The 20638-nt window shown below is 38.9% G+C and overlaps 1 protein-coding gene and 1 pseudogene across 1 annotated transcript; both read right to left on the bottom strand.

Annotated features, from left to right (window-relative positions):
- Positions 1 to 1538: 1538 nt before the first annotated feature.
- Positions 1539 to 2386, bottom strand: LOC122663809 (cytochrome P450 71AU50-like). Its single transcript, XM_043859458.1, has one exon. It carries the CDS (start codon positions 2377 to 2379, stop codon positions 1543 to 1545), a length of 837 nt encoding a protein of 278 aa, XP_043715393.1. The 5' UTR covers positions 2380 to 2386; the 3' UTR covers positions 1539 to 1542.
- A 13332-nt stretch (positions 2387 to 15718) lies between these two features.
- On the bottom strand, positions 15719 to 20284 carry LOC122665730 (annotated as a pseudogene).
- Positions 20285 to 20638: the final 354 nt, after the last annotated feature.

The following is a 20638-nucleotide window of genomic DNA, read 5'->3' as shown; positions in this document are numbered from 1 at the left end:
CAACACCACTAATGCAACATTTGCAACCCCCACCACCAACTAAGCCAATAGTAGGGGAACCACCAACGGACTAAAATAGAAACATAAACACGACAGGAGGGGACTAAAATGACCAAAATCTAGGTCTTCCCTGAGCATCCATTTTGAGGTCCTCTTTAATCGAACTAGGCAAAGAAGGAAGTTTAGTCGAGACTTCAAATTTTGCCGCTGATTTAGCAAGGAAATCAGCCACCGGGTTAGCCTCTCTATAGCGATGAGTTATTTTCCATTAAGAGATATCGAGGAATCTTTGAAGAGCTGCCCACCTTTGTGGAATAAACCACTAGACCATAAACTTAGAAATCATGATCACCACTTTTGTAGAATCACACTCAATCCAGACCTTTGTGAGATGAAGTTCTTTAGCTTGCTCCAAGCAAGGTGCCATTACGTTATCCAATTTAGATCACTACAAGGCATGGTACAATGAAGACAATGTTAAATAGCTTCAAGTGTTTGTTATCATCAAAACCAAGTTGTGACCAACATAGGATAGTGGAATTTTCAACAAACTTGTGTGGGCATTTCTCCAAGATTCTTTGCAAACTGTATTGATCTATATAAAATGACTCATCATCTTTTGTATATATGTTTGAGGTATTTAAATGCTGATGGCTCATTAAATCCTCCTGTATCTTCCTCTTATTATAGATAATTTTCAGTCTATTTCATAGTTATGCTTTCTTATATGATTCAGGAAGATAAGTGGATTTGGAGGCTTTCTCAATTAGGTAATCTGCTAGTCAAATCATCATGGAATGGAAATCGCATTACCACTCAAAATCCTATTTGGTATTCTGTTATTTGGATTGCCTACCTTCAACCTAGGCAATCCATTTCGGTTGGAGGCTTATGCATCGAAGATTGCTTACAGATGAGATAGTTGCTCTGAAAGGGGTTCCAATGGCATTTCATTGCAATCTATGTCTTTATGCGTGTAAAAGTTCAATTAGATAATGTTTTATGGAGTGCTCTTTCTCAATTAAATAATGCAACATTTCTTTGAATATTTTAAAATATATTAGCTTTGCTACTATTCTTCTATTGATGAGCTCTTCATATGGTGGAAGAGGAAATCTGATTTTGTCCCCTCAAGTATGTATGGATGGCTGGCTTCATTATGGTCCCTCGTAACATCTGGAATGAAAGGAATCCGAGAAGATGATAAGAACTCAATACAGTGACAGTGTGTGTAGTTGGTTAGAGGTTGTTAGTGGGAGAAATTTTTGAAGAACACTGATTCACCCCGCTCTTAGTGTCAACCTGGGAATAACACCATTCTAGAACAAAATTATTTTTATTGTAAATGTATATTGTTTACAAGAAATTATATATATAGCAGCACAAGTAACCCTAATCAAGACACAGACTTCTATTAGGAAAACACATTACATAAAATCAGACTGCAACTAGGAAACATAAGATACGCCAATAGAGACAACACAAAGCAAAAACACACACAAATATAAATAGGGTTACAATACAACCAGGCCAGCACACTCCTTACAAATTGTTGCCACTAAGGCAAAGGCGATAACTTGGAATAACAAGTAGATGGTTTGCTCTTGGAACAGATAGGCCAAACGTCTCAGTCATGTCCAAGTCGTCAGGTGACATGCCATTGGGTAACTCCCAATTGAAGCCATGTACCAATTGTCCAAGTACTAGTTTCACAACTGTTAGGCCCAGATGTATACCAGGACATCCTCTACGACCTGATCCAAATGGGATAAGTTGGAAGTCACGTCCGCGGATGTCAATATTATTTTCTATAAATCTTTCGGGCAAGAATTTTTCAGCATCACCATAAGTTGACCACACATTAGGGTCCCTTTGAATTGCCCAAGCATTTATAATGACACGAGACTTCTTGGGTATATGGTATCCATTGATTGTTATGTCTTCCAAGGACTCATGGGGAGCTAGCAACGGAGCAACAGGATGAATCCTCATGGTTTCCTTCACAACCATGTCCAAGTACTCCAGTTTAACTAAATCCTCTTCCTCAACTAGCCGATCTATGCCAACTTTATTCCTCAACTCCTCTTGGAGCCTTTCCATCACCTTAGGATTCCTTAAGAGTTCTGAGAGGATCCATTCAATTGTGACAGCCGATGTGTCTATTGCAGCCAAAATCATGTCTAAAATGATTCCTTTTATACTAGTTCGATCGAGCATGTAGCGGTTTTCTTCTGCCTGCATATGTTTTGATTCCTTTATCAAAGAGAACATCACATCAATAAAGTCCTTCTGGTTGTTGTTACGGTCTTTAGGATTGTTTATGTGCTCATCAATGATCTTCTCCAAAAACCCATCAAAGAGTTTGCTAATTTCCTTCATGCGTCGACCCAATTTCTAATTAACAATGCTGAGTTAGATGGCCTTTCTTTCAAATACCACGACAATATTGAGATGGCAAACCAAAAAGTGAAGTAAATCTTTTTTGGTGAATAAAAATATATATTATAAAAAAAAAAAATACAGGACAAGAGTCAAGAAAGCTAACTAAGGGAAAGACCCCAACAAATCAAAATAAGATGAATACTCAACTTACTAGGGCCCAAAAAAGGGGCCAAGGCTATTAGATTCCCTTAAGACAGTGAAATATCATTCTTGTAGCTTCATATATAAATAAAGGTTTTAATTGGATTTTAATAACCTCTTTTTTTTTTTAAATGAATAAAGAATTTATTAAAAGGAAAAGACAAATAAATCAAAGGAGGCTAACAATGTCTAATCTAAAAACCCCAAGAAGAAACAATATTATGCCGATTATTGGCAATCGGGATCCTCTACTTCCGCCTGCCCCTACTGCCCTGTGCGCCCCACACACAACAAGTCGTGCAAAGACCGCCTTACCCCTTCTCGAGCCCCTTACCTGAGCAGGTGGAAGGCGGTCTTTGCGCGCCTTACTTGAGCGGGGGTAAGGTGGTCTTTGCGCGCCTTGCTGTGTGTAGGGCCCATTGTAGTACCGGGCAGGCGGAAGTAGAGGATCTGGATCCGATTATTGGAGGAATCAGTAACCGAGGCACAAAGGTGGTCAACCTTAGATCTAACATCAAACTCAATAGTACTCCAAATCTGGTTATAAGAACAGGAGGTGGACGTCCATCTGCGTTTATTCCTTTCCCACCAGATGTGGTAGATCGAGGCACAAAAAATCACCTTAACAGAGAAAATATTTACTATAGTGAATGATCAACTCATTCGTTTTATATTTATATATATATATATAAATAGAAGGAATGTAATAGAAATAAATTAAATTACCTGAAGGTGATCAAGTGCTCCAATATAGGGAATGAAATCGGCCCGGTTAAAAGTCCCAAGAAGCTTGTGGTATTCCTCAGCAATTGATTTTAGTTGGGTGGTCATTTCCTCAAGCTTGTTACCAATCAGCATCCGGAAGCTCATATCCACAATCAGCGATCCCACTTTGGCACTTAAATCAACCACTGCACCAGCTTCGGCGCCTCCTTAAGAGATCCAACAAAGAGGCCCAACTCCTCCCTTCTCATCTGCTTGAATGAATCAACCTTTGTTGTACTTAGCAGCTCTATGGTGCACAACTTCCGCATGTTGCGCCAATATGTACCGTATTGTGGGAAAAGCGGGCCTTTGTTCCCATAAGCCACATAATTGACACCCATAGTGTAAGGTCTTCCAGCAAAGACTGCGTCATGGGTCTTGAGGAACAACTCCGCTGCCTGAGCAGATGATACCACCACAGTTGGCACGAGGCCAAGCCTGATGTACATGATGGGTCCATATTTCTGGGCCATTTGATGGAGGGTACGGTGAGCGAGATCACCCAGCATGAGAAGATTGCCGAGAATCGGTATCCCCCGAGGTCCCGGCGGTAGTCGACGATCATTACTTTGTTGCTTGGCTCTTGATCCATGCCGGAGATGGATCGATAGATACCGGAGCCCTGCAAGCAGTACTGCCAAGAGAACTGCAATAGTCCAAGAAGACATTAGGAGAGTGGGGAGTGAAGGATATTGCCAATTATTGTTGGACATAAAATCTTTTCTTAGATTCTGCTCTTTGGAAGGAATCGAACAATATATATAGAAGTAGATATGGGTGAATTACGAGGAGATATATTATAATTTGGATTTATAATTGGACCCTCGAAAAGAATGGCATGATTAATGTTAATGGAAGAACTATGCTGATTAATTTATTAATTGAGTGTGGACACGTTCCCAACATGTGCATGCTACGCTGTGGTTTTGTCTCACCCTTAGGAGGTTTTCCTTTACGTGTAGGAAAGGAAGAACGTTTTTATCACGTGTAAAAATTTAAGATGACTCTTGTGTGGATCTTTATCAACTCCAATTATCTGCCCTTTTATTTTCTTCAATTTCTCTCATAGGGGGCAAAAATGACCACTCTATCCCTTGCCCGAACACTGCCCGGATGAGATCCATTCCTCCCTATCAGAGGAATTGGAGAGAATGGAGAGACAGATATCTTTACAATTTCAAATTATTAATTCTTATTTTTTATTCATTTCCAGAGCTACTTAACATACACGTTGTTTACCAAAAAAAAAAAAACATACACGTTGAGAGGCCAAATTTTATATTCCTATTTGAGCATGTTGGTAGGATTTTACAATAAAATATATATGGATATGGTCTATTGTGAATCATATGATGGTATAGTCGAATTGAATCATTTAACCACGAAGCCCTCGAAGTCCCTCTTCATTCTTGATATGCATAAAAATAATCCACCTATGGTTAATTGACATGTGGCATAAGATTCAGTTAAAGTGGAACCTAGATTAAAGTGAATACTGTTGTTATCCATCGAAGCATAACCCTTTTTATCACATAACCACCATTGTGATAGGTAGGGGTGTCAATGGGCCGGTTCGGGCCGGTTTCGGTTCGGGCTTTTTGGTTTCGGTGTGACTTTTATAGAAACCAAAACCAAACCATTAAGAAATGTTCGGTTTCGGTTTCGGTTTCGGTGCGGTTTGGTTTCGTATCGGTTTCAGTTTATGATAACGGGTTGATATCGGTTTGGTACCGGTTTTATATAACTAGTAAGGTCCGGTTAGTGCTAATTTTTCTTCTCTTTCTCTTTTAAGTACATAAAATATTTCAAATACAATGTATCTTTGTATCCTATGTCCTATGGCCTATGGATACAATTGGTTGGGTAATCACTAACAAAGGATATGAGATAAAGTGAGAAACTATCACAACACATTTAGGGGGCAATGGGGCATTAGGCATTTACTGATTTACTCATTTATCGGGTTAGGTCGGTTCGGTTTGGGTTTGGGCCTAACGGTTCGGCTACCGGTGCACCGTCGGGCTAGCCCAAACCAAACCGTTTGCCTTTCTGGATCCACAAATGAAACCGAACCGAACCATTAAGAGTTCGGTCTGGTGTGGTCCGGGCTCGTTCGGACTGGTTCGGGCCGGTTTCATCGGTTCGGGTTGGGTATTGACACCCCTAGTGATAGGGAACCTTCCACGGGTAGAATTTACCTTGCTTCATCGACACGAAACCCAATTCTATCGTCATACATCCTCTATATATAGGGTTATTGTACAAGGTAACAGGATGCTTAATCGCACTTATTACTGTCACCTAACTACTCACGCAGTTCCTAGCTCTCACTGTTGTTGCTCGGGTAACTGACTTTAGCATCAGAGTCTAACTCGAAGCCAACTCCGACCTTCACTCTTGCTCAACTCTTAGCTTGTGATGTTGAAATCTGACTTCCATTTCTGAAATCTGATGTATTGGCCTCCAAACTTCATTGCGCTTCTCTACCATATATGGGCCATATCGTTCTCTGAGGAGAAATGCAAAATCACATATCCTTTCCCGATCGAAATCATAGACACCCATTTTTTAAGATTCCACGACTCCTTCGCGGACTTACGAAGGTCATTCAAAGATGCCAAGCGAAAGCTCACTCTATCAATAAGTACAAAACGAAATTTCTCCACACTTTCTTCATAGGCTTTTTGTGGAATAATAATACGAGTGACATTACCTAACTGAATGGGTTCAGGTAAGGTCTCAAGATTAGGTAGAGCAGAAACACCCACTGCAGCCACATAAGTTCTCCTGTTTACCATTGGTGGCTGATCACACTCACCTCTAACTCCGACATTCTCACATGATCCCCTCCTTGAAAAGCATCCACTTCTCCCTGAGATTCTCTGCACCGCGAGTCAGTGTCCCCTTACTCTAAGGCATCACTATCACACACCTCTCTTACAGAACTCTCCAATCCCTCACAACCGATATTTTTTCCTTGCATATCTACTCTTCACATGTCTATTTTAGTGAATGGATCTCCAGTGGGATGATTCTCCCCTCGAAGGGGTGTTAGACAAGTTTGACCCCCATCTCCTCTCTTGTTCACTTTAGTGATGGAAGGCCTCACCCGTTGTCTTAATTGGAAGTTTGATCACAACTTGCTTGCTCCTATTCCTAAATGCAAAGCCCTAAACCTGACTCATTTGATTTATGCTGATGATATATTTATTTTCTCTAAAGCCTCTTCAACTTCCTATCAAGTTATTATGGATGCCTTGCAACTCTTTACAGATTTATCGGAGTTAGTGATTAATCCTCAAAAATCTCTTAATTTTATCTCTGGGGTTTCTTCTGATGCCAAATAGGTACTGAAGAATATTATGAATTGTGAAATTGGCCACCTGTCGATCTCTTATCTAGGCCTTCCTTTAATTTCCTCCAGGTTGTCCTTGGAACATTACTTCCCTATCTTGGATAGGCTCAAGAAGAAGTTCCAGTTGTGGAAGAGTAAGCTTCTTTCTTTTGCAGGCCAATTGATGTTGGTTAAGGCTGTTATGCAAGCCTCCTATCTATTAGACTGGAGTTTATGGTATCACTAGTTACATCATCAATAAGATTGAGGCCATTATGAGTGTTTTTCTATGGAAAGAAAGTGATAATAACAAGTTTCTATATACTATCAGTTGGGCTTCTGTTTGCCTTCCTAAGAGGGAGGGTGGTATTGGCTTGAAAAGACTTAGAGATGTTAATTAAGTTAATTTGGAGAGTTGCTAAGATGAAAGAGGGCTTATGGATCCAACGGATATATATTAAATATCTCAAAAAAGACTATATTTGGAATGTGAAGTATTCCTCTAATGTTTCAGGGACCTGGAGGAAAATCTTAAACCTCAGGCATCTTGTTCAGGGAGTTATTATTTCTCATATTGATGATGGCTCTTCCACTAGGCTTTGGTTTGATAATTGGCAGTGTTCTCCTTTCAGTATTTGGTGACAAGATTAGGTATGATGCGAGGGCTCTGACAAGATGGCTCTTGTTTCCTCTATTATTGTTAATGGTTCTTGGTGCCATAGTCATCATGTTTCTCAAAATCTTACCTCTATCTGGGCCAGCTGCAATATATCCCTCAAAGACCTCCTCCTAGTGGTGATTTTGTTGTGAGGGATCCTCCCTCCAATTATAGATTTTCTTTCGCTTCTGCTTGGGATCTCATTCAGTTTAAGAGAAATGAAGTGCCTTGGTGGGAAGTGGCTGGGTTCAACTATCACTTAAATGTACTTTGGGGTTGATAATATACCACGGTTTTACATAACCGTGGTAATATATCATTCTGTAACCGCGGTTTTTACGAACTGTGGTAATATACCATTATTTAGCCACGGTTATTGGTAATAGTAGTCATTGACTAGTTCTTTAGCCGCAGTTTCTATGAACCATGTTCATATACCATTCTTGTTGCCGCACTTTCTAAAAAATGTGGCCATATATAGATACATCGTTGTGGTTTATAAATACTATAACTACATATTTATATAGGTACATGAAAAAATATTTTTAAATATATATGAAATAATATTTTATATAAATATATGTACTTTTATATACATGTATATTTATATATGAAAAAGAAATTTCCAAAAATATTTATCTTATTGTTTTATAGATATATATATATAAAATGTACATTATATAATATAATTAATAAATTAATATCATATAATAGATTATAGTATATGTGTGTATATATATATATATATATATATATATATATATATATATATATATATATATATATACGGTTATATGTAATCAAGGAATCTACATAGATACTCCTTTCATTATGATAAAAGAATTATCATCTATGGTCCTCCTTGGAACCCCATTTTTACTCTGATTAATCTGATTTCAATGTCATTAGATACCATTTTCAAAAATAGGTAGTTTAGACCCAGGTTTATCAATTTCCCATGGTCGACAAATGGCGGCCCTTGAAATAGAATCTTTTTCCCTCGAACTCCGATGGACTTGATTTCAATGTCATCGGATCCCACTTTCAAAATATATATATTTTTGTAGACACACACATGCACAAACAAATTTTTTGGTCACATCATTATCAACTAATGATGGAATTCGAAATGGAATCTTTTTCCTTGAAACTCTGATTGTAATTTTCCATGGTCCCAACAAATTTTTTGGTCATATCATTATCAACTAATGATGGAATTCGAAATGGAATCCTTTTCCTTGGAACTCAGATTGTAATTTTCCATGGTCCCAACAAATTTTTTGGTCATATCATTATCGACTAATGATGGAATTCGAAATGGATCTTTTTCCTTGGAACTCAGATTGTAATTTTCTATGGTCCCTACAAATTTTTTGGTCATATCATTATCGACTATTGATGGCATTCAAAATGGAATCTTTTTCCTTGGAACTCTGATTGTCTGGATTTTAGTGTCATCCAGGCCCCCTTTGAAAATTATGTGGTTAATTTAGACCTCATATTTTTCACTTTTCAAGGTCTTGAGCCCTTGGTTGTGAGACATTAGTTTGTGGAAGGGTTTAAGATTTTGTTTCTAGGGTTTGAGTTGATTCTAGTTGATTTTGATTATTCATTATTTTTTAAAATATATTGTGTGAAAATAAATTTATATTGTGATATCAATTTTAATTTAATCAGTGCATGGATTTTTTTAATATTTTTTATAGTTTTATTATTTTTCACAAATTTATTGTAAGATAATAATCCATTTATGGAATATTTTACCATTTTATTATTTTTCATAAATGAATAATTATTTTGTGATTGTTCTTGGATTTTTTTTTACAAAACATTATATATATATATATATATATATATATATATATATATATATATATATATATATATAAAGTTTTTTTGTTAAATATATATATTTTATCATTTAATAGAATTTGGTTGGATGCTCTTGGATTATTATTATTATTATTATTTAGCCACATTTACTCTAAACCGTGGCCATATACGCATATATAGCGGCGATTTTTTATAACCGTGGCCATATATATATATTTTTCCACGGTTTATGCTAGCGCGGCTAAAACTTAGGTTTTTAAGTTTTTTTTTTTTTTTTTTTTAATCTCTGTCTAACTTATCAATTCGTTTTTATTTTCAGGGTATTGGGTTAAAAAAGAAGAAGAAGAGATCAGGTAACAATGTTTCACACCTTCCCTTTAATGGACTGAAGCACATATAGACTGCTGAGTGTACAAACCATTTACCCCATTTGTGAATTGGCGTTGGTTTCTTCCCCAGTCATGTTCGTATCTCCATCTTCTATCTTCGATTGTTCATGATCCATGCAATGAGATACTGACTCCATTTTACCTTCGTCTCTGTAAAGAATTTTGATAATTGCACTATCGCCTTCAATTGGTTGTGAAGACTGCTGTTGATCCAAATCATGCTGGACTGACTTGACAATGAAACTAAGCAGTGTCTGTAGTGCAAACTTTGATTTTTGAGAGTTAGATGTTTGGGTTTCAACACTATCATCTTCAATTCGTTTTTATTTTACAGGGTGTTGGGAAGAAGAAGAAGAGATCAGGTAATTATTATTTTTTTTAAATTATTGACCTCTCTTAACTCTTTAATTCATTTTTATTTTTTACAATGTGTTGAGCAGGGGCTGTGCGCAAAGTCTGGGCGGGGGCGGTGATAGTGCTGTGAAGTATGGTGGGGGCTGGGTGGGGTTGTACAACAGGGTGGGGTGCTGCAATGCTGGGGCAGGGGGTTGGCTACAGGGATGGAAGGGTAGGGGCTGGGGAATTTTTATCCTCTCAATTACACTGCCCGTACTTGACCTCAAGTACATCTAATAGAGGGAGGTGGACCCCATGTGGACCCCACCTCGGGTAGTGTGTTCGGGCAGGGGATAGGATAGTCATTTATGCCCCCTATGTTAGATGTACTTGAGGTCAAGTACGGGCAGTGTAACTGAGAGGATAAAGATCCGGGGCTGGGTGGGATTGCCGGTGTGTGGTGTGGGGCAGAGAGGTGCACAGGGGGTGGGTGGTGCGGGGGAGAAACCTGCCCCTACCGGAGCTGGTAGGGGTTGGTTTGGGTGCTTTTTTTTTTTTAATTAAAAATCAAAATTTAGCCACGGCTTTTAAAACCGCAGCTAAATGTATAATTAGAAATTATTATTTTTATAAAAAATAATAATAGGAAAAGTATGATTTCATTAATTTAAAAAAAAATGGCAAAAAATAACATTTGGCAGCAGTTATGTAAACTGCAACAATAGAGAATATGCCAAATGTAATATTGACCATATACCCACGGTTATAGAAAACCGTGGCAAAAAAACCTAATACACACACGGATTTTTAACCGTGGCCAAAGACCCTTTTTTAATTACCACGGTAGCTTTTGCCACGGACTTGCTGCGGTTTTAAAACCTTGGTAATTGATATTTAGCCACAGTTTTAGGACCAAATGGCCGTGCAAAAAACCACGGCTAAAAAGTTGAATTTTTGTAGTGTGATTACCAACGAAGAAGTTGATTGGAGCGAACAGTACGTCTCTATCACTTTTCGCTTGCCGCCCCAATCCATTGCTCGTCTCCTCTCTCATCGGCACCACATGCACTGTCTTCTTTGCTTTGGTACAATCGCATGGGTCACCCATCTCGTGACCTTAACTTTATTTTCTTCTTCTTTATCTAATATAGTTTCTACACCAGGACATTGTGATGTATGTCATTTGACTAAACAAACACGTTCTCCTTTTCCTTTAAGTTTAACTTGTTGCCCTATTCCCTTCTAATTTATAAATTGTTATATTTGGAGGGGTGGGGGGGTTATCACACCCCTTCTAACACTGGTGCTCACTACTTTCTGACTATAGTTGATGATTATTCATAGTGTGTGGGGGTCTATTTAATGCGTCACAAATCTGAAACCTAGTCTTCTTATTTATTTTTTTGCTATGGTGAAAACCTAATTTAATACACAAATTCAACAAATATGTACGGATAACAGCTTGGAATTTTTTTCCAAGCCTTTCCAGACTTTTCTCTTTACTGAGGGAGTCCACCATCAACATTCCTGTGTAGGTACGCCGCAACAAAATGGCGTGGCAAAGTGCAAACACCGGCATCTCCTCGAGGTTGCCCGTGCCTTGCATTTTTTGTCTTATCTGGTTTTAGTCACAAGCATTTTTCTTTTCTACTATAACTTGTGATCATGAACCATCTTCTTTTATTGAGGCCATTACTCATCCCCACTGGCAAGCCATGGAAACCGAACTTTCTGCCCTGGAACAGAATAACACTTGGTCTTTGCAGCCTCTTCCTACAGGTAAGCGCACAATCGGTAGCAAATGGGTCTACAAAATCAAGCGCCATGCTGCTGGATCAATCGAGCGCTATAAGGCATGCCTTGTGGCCAAAGGGTACACTCAATAGGAAGGGTTGGATTACATTGACAAGTTTGCTCCTGTCGCCAAACTTGTCACTGTTCGCAGTTTACTTGCTGTTGCTACTATTCGTGGTTGGCATCTGCGTCAATTGGATGTCAACAACACTTTCCTGCATGGTGATCTTTATGAGGATGTCTACATGCATCTCCCTCGGGTTATGGCAAACAAAGGGAGACCCGTTTTTGTGAGCTTCAAAAGTCATTATATGGCCTCAAGCAAGCTTCCCGCAACTAGTTCGCCACCCTCACCAAAGCTCTCCTGGCCGCCGATTTCCGCCAATCACAGGTTGATTACTCTCTTTTTTTGCAATCTACCTCCACCACATACACGGCAGTCCTTGTATATGTTGATATCATTGTTGCTGACAGTGATTTATTGGCAATCCAACGGTTTATTAGTTTCTTGCATAATCGCTTCCATCTTAAAGATTTGGGTGCGGTCAAGTATTTCCTCAGTATTGAGGTTGCCCGTACCAATGATAGAATCTTCATCAATCAACGGAAATATGCCTTGGATATTTGACTGATATTGGGCTGTGGGGTTCCAAACCGGCTTCTTTTCCCATGGAACAAAATCACCACTTGGCAGTAGATGTGGGTACTCCTCTGCCCGACCCCTCATCTTATCGCAGGCTCATTGGGCATCTCATTTACTTGACTATCACACGATCTGATATTACCTATGCGGTAAATACATTAAGCCAGTTTATGCACCAACCCCGCCAGCCCCATTGGGACGCTGCACTTCATCTGGTTCGTTACATTAAGTCTTCACAGGGCACAGGCATGTTTTTATGTGCTACTAGTTCCTTGGTTCTCATTGTGTTCTGCGACTTTGACTGGGCCGCCTGCCCCTCCACCCGTCGTTCAGTTACAGGATACATCACCTTCCTAGGCGCAAGTCCTATCTCTTGGAAACCCAAGAAGCAAAGCACCCTCTCTCGCTCCTCGGCTGAAGCGGAGTATCGTTCAATGGCCGTTGCAACGTGCAAACTTATTTGGCTACGTAAGTTACTCAAAGATTTTGGGATTTCTCTTCCCACACCAATGCGCCTCGTTTGTGACAATCAAGCTGCCTTACACATTGCGGCAAACCCGATTTTCCATGAGCATACTAAACATATTGATCTTGATTGTCATCTAGTTCGTGAGGGCATTCAGTCCAGTTGTCTCCAGACTTTCCATGTTTCTTCTCGGCTGCAATTGACAGATATATCTTCACCAAGGCTCTTGATCATGATTAATTTATCTTCCTCCTTTTCAAGTTGGGCATTCGCAATCTACACACTCCAACTTGAGGGGGAGAATTAGCCGTGATCTACTGGGAGACATCAAATCTACGCGTCCCTTTTATAGTTTGTCATCCCATATTTTGTTTCCATCTATTATCACATGTGATAATAGAATCCCAATCTATGTAATCTTTTTATTATCACATGTGATTAGATGCAACACCCTATTAGGACTCTAGTTTCCTCTTTTGTAAATCTTCATAGCTGTGCTATTTAAGTAGCACTCTCTCTTGTAATCTCTCAAGTTAATGAAATCACATTCTTCCAAATCTAACATTAGCAGTGCGTATACTGATAACAACCATTGATTTCACCGCATTTGATCAGTCTCGGTCGTTGAATGCTTTTGCTGATCACTTTAAACGATACCGGCTGTGATGGACTGACGGTGCTGAAGAGAATAGTTTCTTTGGATCATCCTTCTCTCCAGAGAGCACCCCGCCCAGTGAGTGCCCAATGAGGCATCCAACGGTGGGGTGCTGGCAGGAGAGGAGCCTCTTATATCGTTGAATCTTTGCTTAGGTTCTCTACTCTTTGGAAGTAATAGTAAAAAATAGAAAGGGAGAGAAATGGGTATATTAGCTAGCACCCCATCTGTCTATGTCTTTCTTTCCCCTTTAAAATGACTATCTAATCCCTCCAAATGAGCAAGAGAGAGATAAGCATACCCAGCCTTTTACCATAGAAAAAATATATATTTATGGATATTGCCCATACTATGGCAAATCGGCTAGAGTCCAAAAATCATAGTATTTGTTTACCAAATCCTAGTACCTTTTGTTTGTTCTTATTATATGGTTCAATTTATGTAAGGGTGCAGCATGGGGATATGGTCTTAGCTGGTTAAGCAAGGGCACATGTGAGAGTGAACCAGAGCTTAAATGAGTATGGGGAATGACCTGATTAAAGGCATAGAGACCAAGTTTTAAGAAATTAGTCAGGAGAAAGAGACAGGTGCAAGCCCTAGTAAAAACAGCACACAACAGTCAACCTTTGGGTCTCCCCCTCCCCCCCCCCCCCCCAACTCTTTCTATCTCTCCTTCTTTCTTTCCTTTCATATGGAATTACCTTCCTACAGAAAATTTCACTCGGGGGCATCTCCAAGTGGCCAAGTGGCCAAGTGGGCATTCTATGCGAGATTGCCTTTTAAAGTTGGAACAAAAGGGTCCAAATAGAATCTAGGGAGCTCTTGCTTCAATGGAAATTTTTTGAAAATGGAGGCATAGAAGTGAATAGAAATGGAAAACTCATTTAAGAACGGGCAGTGGTCATACAGGTGTTGCACACATGAATACACCAAGGAGAGAGAAAGTGTAAATGCATTATAAAAGCAATAAGTTCAAGGCCGTAAAAAAGAGAAAACAAGTTACAGTTTGAGTTTTCTTTTTTCATTTTTAAGAAAAAATAATTCATTAGGGCTGCAATACAGAATACTTTATGAGATTTTGTTATAAAACCAATAAAAAATTGTACAAGAAACAAAAAAGGAAAATATTTCTGAAATGCAATACAAAAAATTGGAAAACAACTTCAATTTCAAATTTTAAGGTGTTAATCTCTGATAAGGACATGTACAATGAATTGGGTTTGACAATTTTTTAAACACATGTCGTACAATTCATTACGATATATTGTAGTGGAGATTGGAGAGTCCTATGTGCAAATTGAAGGAGTTAATTAGGCGCAACAATTATCGGAAAAATAATAATAGGTTAATTATCTCTTTAATTATGACAATGAGAATTACTCTAATTAGATTAGATTCCTAACTGTAATTGAAAGTGATATAATATTCCTTTTAGATTTTACCTCTTCCCACTTTAGAAGCAAGATAGTGTGCTAATATTTTGGAATCTTATGACTCACCAAAGTAGCAGGTTCAGTTTAGGAAATTGAACATCATGAAGAACAAAGAGGCAGACACAGTTTATCGTTGTGCAACACCGGAGTCCTAATAGGATTCCACTATATAAGACATAGAGAGGGAGGGAGGCTGGACCAAATTTTCTAGCCTCCTCTCTCCCCAAGACTGATTTCTCTCCCTCTCTCTGAGTATTGGTTGTGATATTCATGATCGTTATCATGGGCCGGACTGAAGATTCATTCTTCAATCCCTATCGTTGCTCAAGCGAGGAAGAACTACTACTGGAGTAGGAACTAAGTTTGCGGTTCTAAGGTAACTTAACGTCTCCCACTTCAATTTATTAGAGTTTTCTTAAATTTGAATGCAAAGATATAATACCCGATCCGAATTCGCTGCACAATTAAGTCTAATTCCTTCAATCTGGGTAGCAATTGTTGAGCAGTAATACGGAGGAGACAGGCACAACGGTAGCACATTGGTTCAAGGAACCAAAAAAAGAGAGGATGATATTAGTTGCTCATTTGAGCTTTCACGACTTTGATACCATGCTAGAATATAATTCTTTTTATTTTATAGTTGTTTACATGACATTATAGATATATAGCAGCACAAGTAACCCAAACCAAGACTCAAACTTCTAATAGGAACATACATATTAGGTAAACACATTACATTAAATCAGACTTCGACTAGGAAACATAAGATACGTCAATAGAGACAACATAAATCAAAAGCACACACAAATCTAAACAGGATTACAATACTATCAAGCCAGGATACTCCTTACAAACTGTTGCCACAAAGGCAAAGGCGATAACTTGGAACAACAAGTAGATGGTTGGCTCTTGGAACAGCTAAGGCCAATTATTCAGTCATGTCCAAGTCATCAGGTGACATGCCATTGGGTAACTCCCAGCCCAGATGTATACCAGGACATCCTCTACGACCTAATCCAAATGTGATAAGTTGGAAGTCACGTCCACGGATGTCAATTTTATTTTCTATAAATCTTTCAGGCAAGAATTTTTCATAATCACCATAAGTCGACCACACATTAGGGTCTCTTTGAATTGCCCAAGCATTTATAATCACACGAGACTTCTTGGGTATATGGTATCCATTGATTGTTATGTCTTCCAAGGACTCATGGGGAGCTGGCAACGGAGCAGCAGGATGAATCCTCATGGTTTCCTTCACCACCTTGTCCAAGTACTCCAGCTTAACAAAATCCTCTTCCTCAACTAGCCGATCTATGCCAACCTTATTCCTCAACTCCTCTTGGAGCCTTTCCATCACCTTCGGATTCCTTAATAGTTCTGAGAGGGCCCATTCAACTGTGGCAGCCGATGAGCCTATTGCAGCCAAAATCATGTCTAAAATGATTCCTTTTATACTAGTCTGATCGATCATGTAGCACTGTTCTTTTGCTTGCATATCTTCTGATTCCACCATGAAAGACAACATCACATCAATGAAGTCCTTCTGGTTGTTGTTACGGTCTTTAGGATTGTTTATGTGCTCATCAATGATCTTCTCCAAAAACCCATCAAAGACTTTGCTAATTTCCTTCATGCGTCGAGCTAATCCCTAATTAACAATGCTGCGTTAGATTGCATTTTTTTGCAAATTCCATGAGATTATTGAGATGGCAACCCAAAATAGTGAAGTAAAATTTTTTTGGTGAATAAAAATATATATTAAAAAAAGAAAAAGGATAAGAGTCAAGAAGGCTAACTATGGGAAAGACCCTAATAAACCAACATAAGATGAATCCACAACTTAATATATAGGGCCCAAGAAAAAGGGCCAATGCTATTAGATTCCCTTAAGACAATGAAATATCATTCTAGTTATAAGAATGGGAGATGGACGTCCCTCTGCGTTTATTCCTTTCCCACCAGATGTGGTAGATCGAGGCATAAAAAATATCTTTAACAGATAAAATATGGAAAAAGGATCTCTGTTTGGGAGTATGGTCTACACCAGCACTCCCATGTGTCTATCTCTTTCTTCCCCATATGAAAAGACACCTTTGACCCCTTGTTTTGAGGAGGAGAGAGATAGACACATGGGAGTGTTGGCATAGGCCACACTCTCGAACAAAGATCTTTTTCCCATATTGGGAAGTAGTTCTTTGTTCTGTCCCGGACAGAGAACTACTTCCCTTCAATTACAACTGTAGTGAATGATCAACTAATCCGTTTTATAAGATAATAATATTATGTAGGAAAAGGAACGCTTATCGGTGCTGTGTGTGTGGGTGTCATGGTTCTAAGTATCGATATTGTATCGCCTATATCGGGCGATACGTACCAGTTTTGCTAGTCATCGATACTGCTATAGTGCCGATATCGTATCAGTAGCACGGTACAAACAAGGGGTAAAATGATCAGAAAACTCATTTTTTAAGAAGATTTAGGGGTAATTTTGTCTGATACAGCCGATCCAGGTCGATACCGTACCGGTATCGTATCGGTTTGCAAGTTATCGATACCCATTCCGATATCGTGCACTAAAACCATGGTTGGTGTGTACCTACAACCAGACACAGCCCGACACAAAAGACCGCCTCACCCCTAGATCTTTCCACCTTTCCAGGGGGTTGTGGTGGTTTTTTTACGTCGGGTTATGTCTAGGCATAGGTACATGCCACACACAGCACCGGTTAGGGTTCTTTTTTTGTAATATGTAATAGAGCTAAAATTACCTGAAGGTCAAGTGTTTCGATATAGGGAATGAAATCGGCCAAGTTAAAAGTCCCAAGAAGATTGTTGTATTCATCAAGAACTGATTTTAGGTGGAAATTATCGAGCTTTTTACCAATCAGCATCCGAAAGGTCATATCCTCAATCAGGGCTCCCACCTTGGCGCTCACATCAACCACTACACCAGCTTCGGCAGCCTCCCTAAGAGATCCAACAAGGAGGCCCACCTCCTCCCTTCTCATCTGCTTAAATGAATCAACCTTTGTTGCACTTAGAAGCTCTATGATGCATAGCTTGCGCATGTTGCACCAATATATACTATATTGTGAGAAAAGTAGGCCTTTGTTCCCATAAGACACATACTGGGTACTCATAGTGTAAGGTCGACCAGCAAAGATGATGTCATGGGTCTTGAGGAACAACTCTGCAGCCTGAGTGGATGATACCACCACAGTCGGCACGAGGCCGAGCCTGATGGACATGATGGGTCCATATTTCCGGGCCATTTGATGGAGGGTATGGTGAGGGAGACCACCCAACATGAGAAGATTTCCGAGAACCAGAATCCCCCAAGGGCCCGGTGGTAGTCGGCGATCATCACTTCGTTGCTTGGCACTTCTTGATGCAAACCGGAGATGGATCGATAAATACCGAAGCCCTGCAAGCAGTACTACTAAGAGAACTGCAATGGTCCAAGAAGACATAAATTTTTTTCTTAGATTCTCCTCTTCGGAAGGAATCAAACAATATATATATAGTAGATATGAGTGAATAACGAGGAGATATATTATAATTAGGAGATATATTATAATTTGCATTTCTCATTGGACCTCGAAAAGAATGGCATGATTAATTTATTAATTGAGTGAGGGCACGTTCCCAACATGTGCATGCCACGCCGTGGTTTTGTCTCACCCTCCTAAAAGGTTTTCCTTTACATGTAGGAAACGAAGAACGTTTTCATCACGGGTAAAGCCCGTTCTTTTCACCTAGTAACCTGCTAATCTATCTAATACCATTCATCTTCTATTTTCACTATTTTTGTCATTAAAATAGTAAAAAATGAAAGCACTCACCCGCTTTTTCTCTCTCCCATTTTTTACTTCAATCAGTTTTTTTTTTCTTCAATTTTTTATTTAATGAATTTTTTATTCAACATTTCATACTAATCGTTCTTCTACGAATAGATCATGGTCCCTAATCGTTCTTCTTTGAACAGATCATGGTTGTAAGTATCGGTATCATATTACCTGCATCGAGCGATACATACCGGTTTTACTAGTCACCGATACCGATATCGTACTAGTAGCACAGTACAGACAAGGGGTAAAATGGTTAGAAAACTCCTTTTTTAAGGAGATTCAGGGGTAATTTAATCTGATACAGCCTATCCAGGCCGATACCGTATCGATATCGTATGGGTTTTGCAGGTTATCGATACCCGTTTCGATACCATGCACTAAAACCATGGAACAGATCGACTCTCTTCATTGCTTGGTGCTTCATAATGCATGCCAGAGATGGATCGATAAATACCGGAGCCTGTACTGCTAAGAGAACTGCAATGGTCCAAGAAGACATTAGGAGAGCGGGGAGTGAAGGATATTTCCAATTACTGTTGGACATAATCTTTTCTTTGATTCGATATCCTCTTTGAAAGTAGTATTAGTAAAGTATTTAACAAATATATATATAGATGATAGATATGGGCTCTAGTTGCGAGGTGATATATTATAATTAGGATTTGTCATTGGAATGGTAATAGCAACACCACGCTCATTAATTTCTTAATTGAGTAGGGAAGGACTCATCTTCCATCCTCACCGATGAGCGTAGGGAAATTCGGTCCTACATTCATTTTAAGGGTTACTTTTGGACGTTAAACCTATTGTACTCTTACTCTGGTCTTAAAAAAAAAGGTGGGATGGTTCAATTGAAAACCTACAGGTATACATTGGTTCAACATGAATCATGTCTAATGGATTGATAGCACTAAGACATGACATGATATTCATGGAACCTTATCATATGCTGGAGTCTTGATCTCATATATGGCCAACAGGCTGTTGGGCTTGATGTTGTAATGAAACAGGCTTGTTAATTAATTAATATTATACAGCTCAGCTCATGTGATGGGAATATAGTTGCTGTCACATGTTACTGAAGTAAGCTGTGTTAGAAAAACTCCGTTTGAAGAAGGAAACTTCAAACTGCTTTGAACGCAGACTTCACATTTATTTTTATTTTCATGCTTATAAGAAATAAAACCTTGTTTTGACATATTTTTCATGTATCTAAGATTCAAGTGTCCTAAACGAGCATGCCATAAATCAGAAGAACAATCAATCAAGTAAGCAGAATTAGAAACCATCTTATTAATACTGAGCTTGAACATCCCATCAACAGAATAACCCTTTCCCACAAAGACACCCCCCTTGGACAATATCATGCTACCAGACTCAAGAACGGTTTTAAAACCATTCTTACAAAGCACACTAGCAGAGACCAAATTCTTACGAATTTCTGGAACATACAACACATTCATTAATTTCAATTTCTTCCCAGAAGTAAATTGCAGTTCAACACTTCCTTTTCCCAGGACCTTAGCAGAACTGTGATTCCCCATTAGAACATCTTGTCATGCAACATCTTCAAAGGTCTTGAACTGTATCTTGTCATTGCACACATGAACCGTTGCTCCTTAATCAAGCCACCAATCTTGAAATTTCACCACACTAGCCATATGCAATTCAGTAATCATACCAATTTCCATCATTGCGACTAGATCTTGTGGTGCAGATTCAACAACATTTGCTTTGTCTGGAACACTACTGTTCTTTCGATACTTGCAATCACGAATGTAGTGACCTTTTTTCCACAATGAAAACATGCTCTGTCTTTCTTGTCTTTGCTGCTATTCTTGAAAACTCCCTTCTTATTGATCTTTAGTTTCTTATGAAACTTCTTAACTCCACTTTCT

Source organism: Telopea speciosissima, chromosome 6 (genome assembly GCF_018873765.1).
Source record: "Telopea speciosissima isolate NSW1024214 ecotype Mountain lineage chromosome 6, Tspe_v1, whole genome shotgun sequence".
Classification (NCBI taxonomy): Eukaryota; Viridiplantae; Streptophyta; class Magnoliopsida; order Proteales; family Proteaceae; genus Telopea; species Telopea speciosissima.
This window is presented reverse-complemented; position numbering and strand designations above follow the sequence as displayed.

Coding starts and splice junctions, on each gene's coding strand:
- LOC122663809 (XM_043859458.1), bottom strand. CDS start 2,379: ATGAAGGAAATTAGCAAACTCTTTGATGGGTTTTTGGAGAAGATCATT.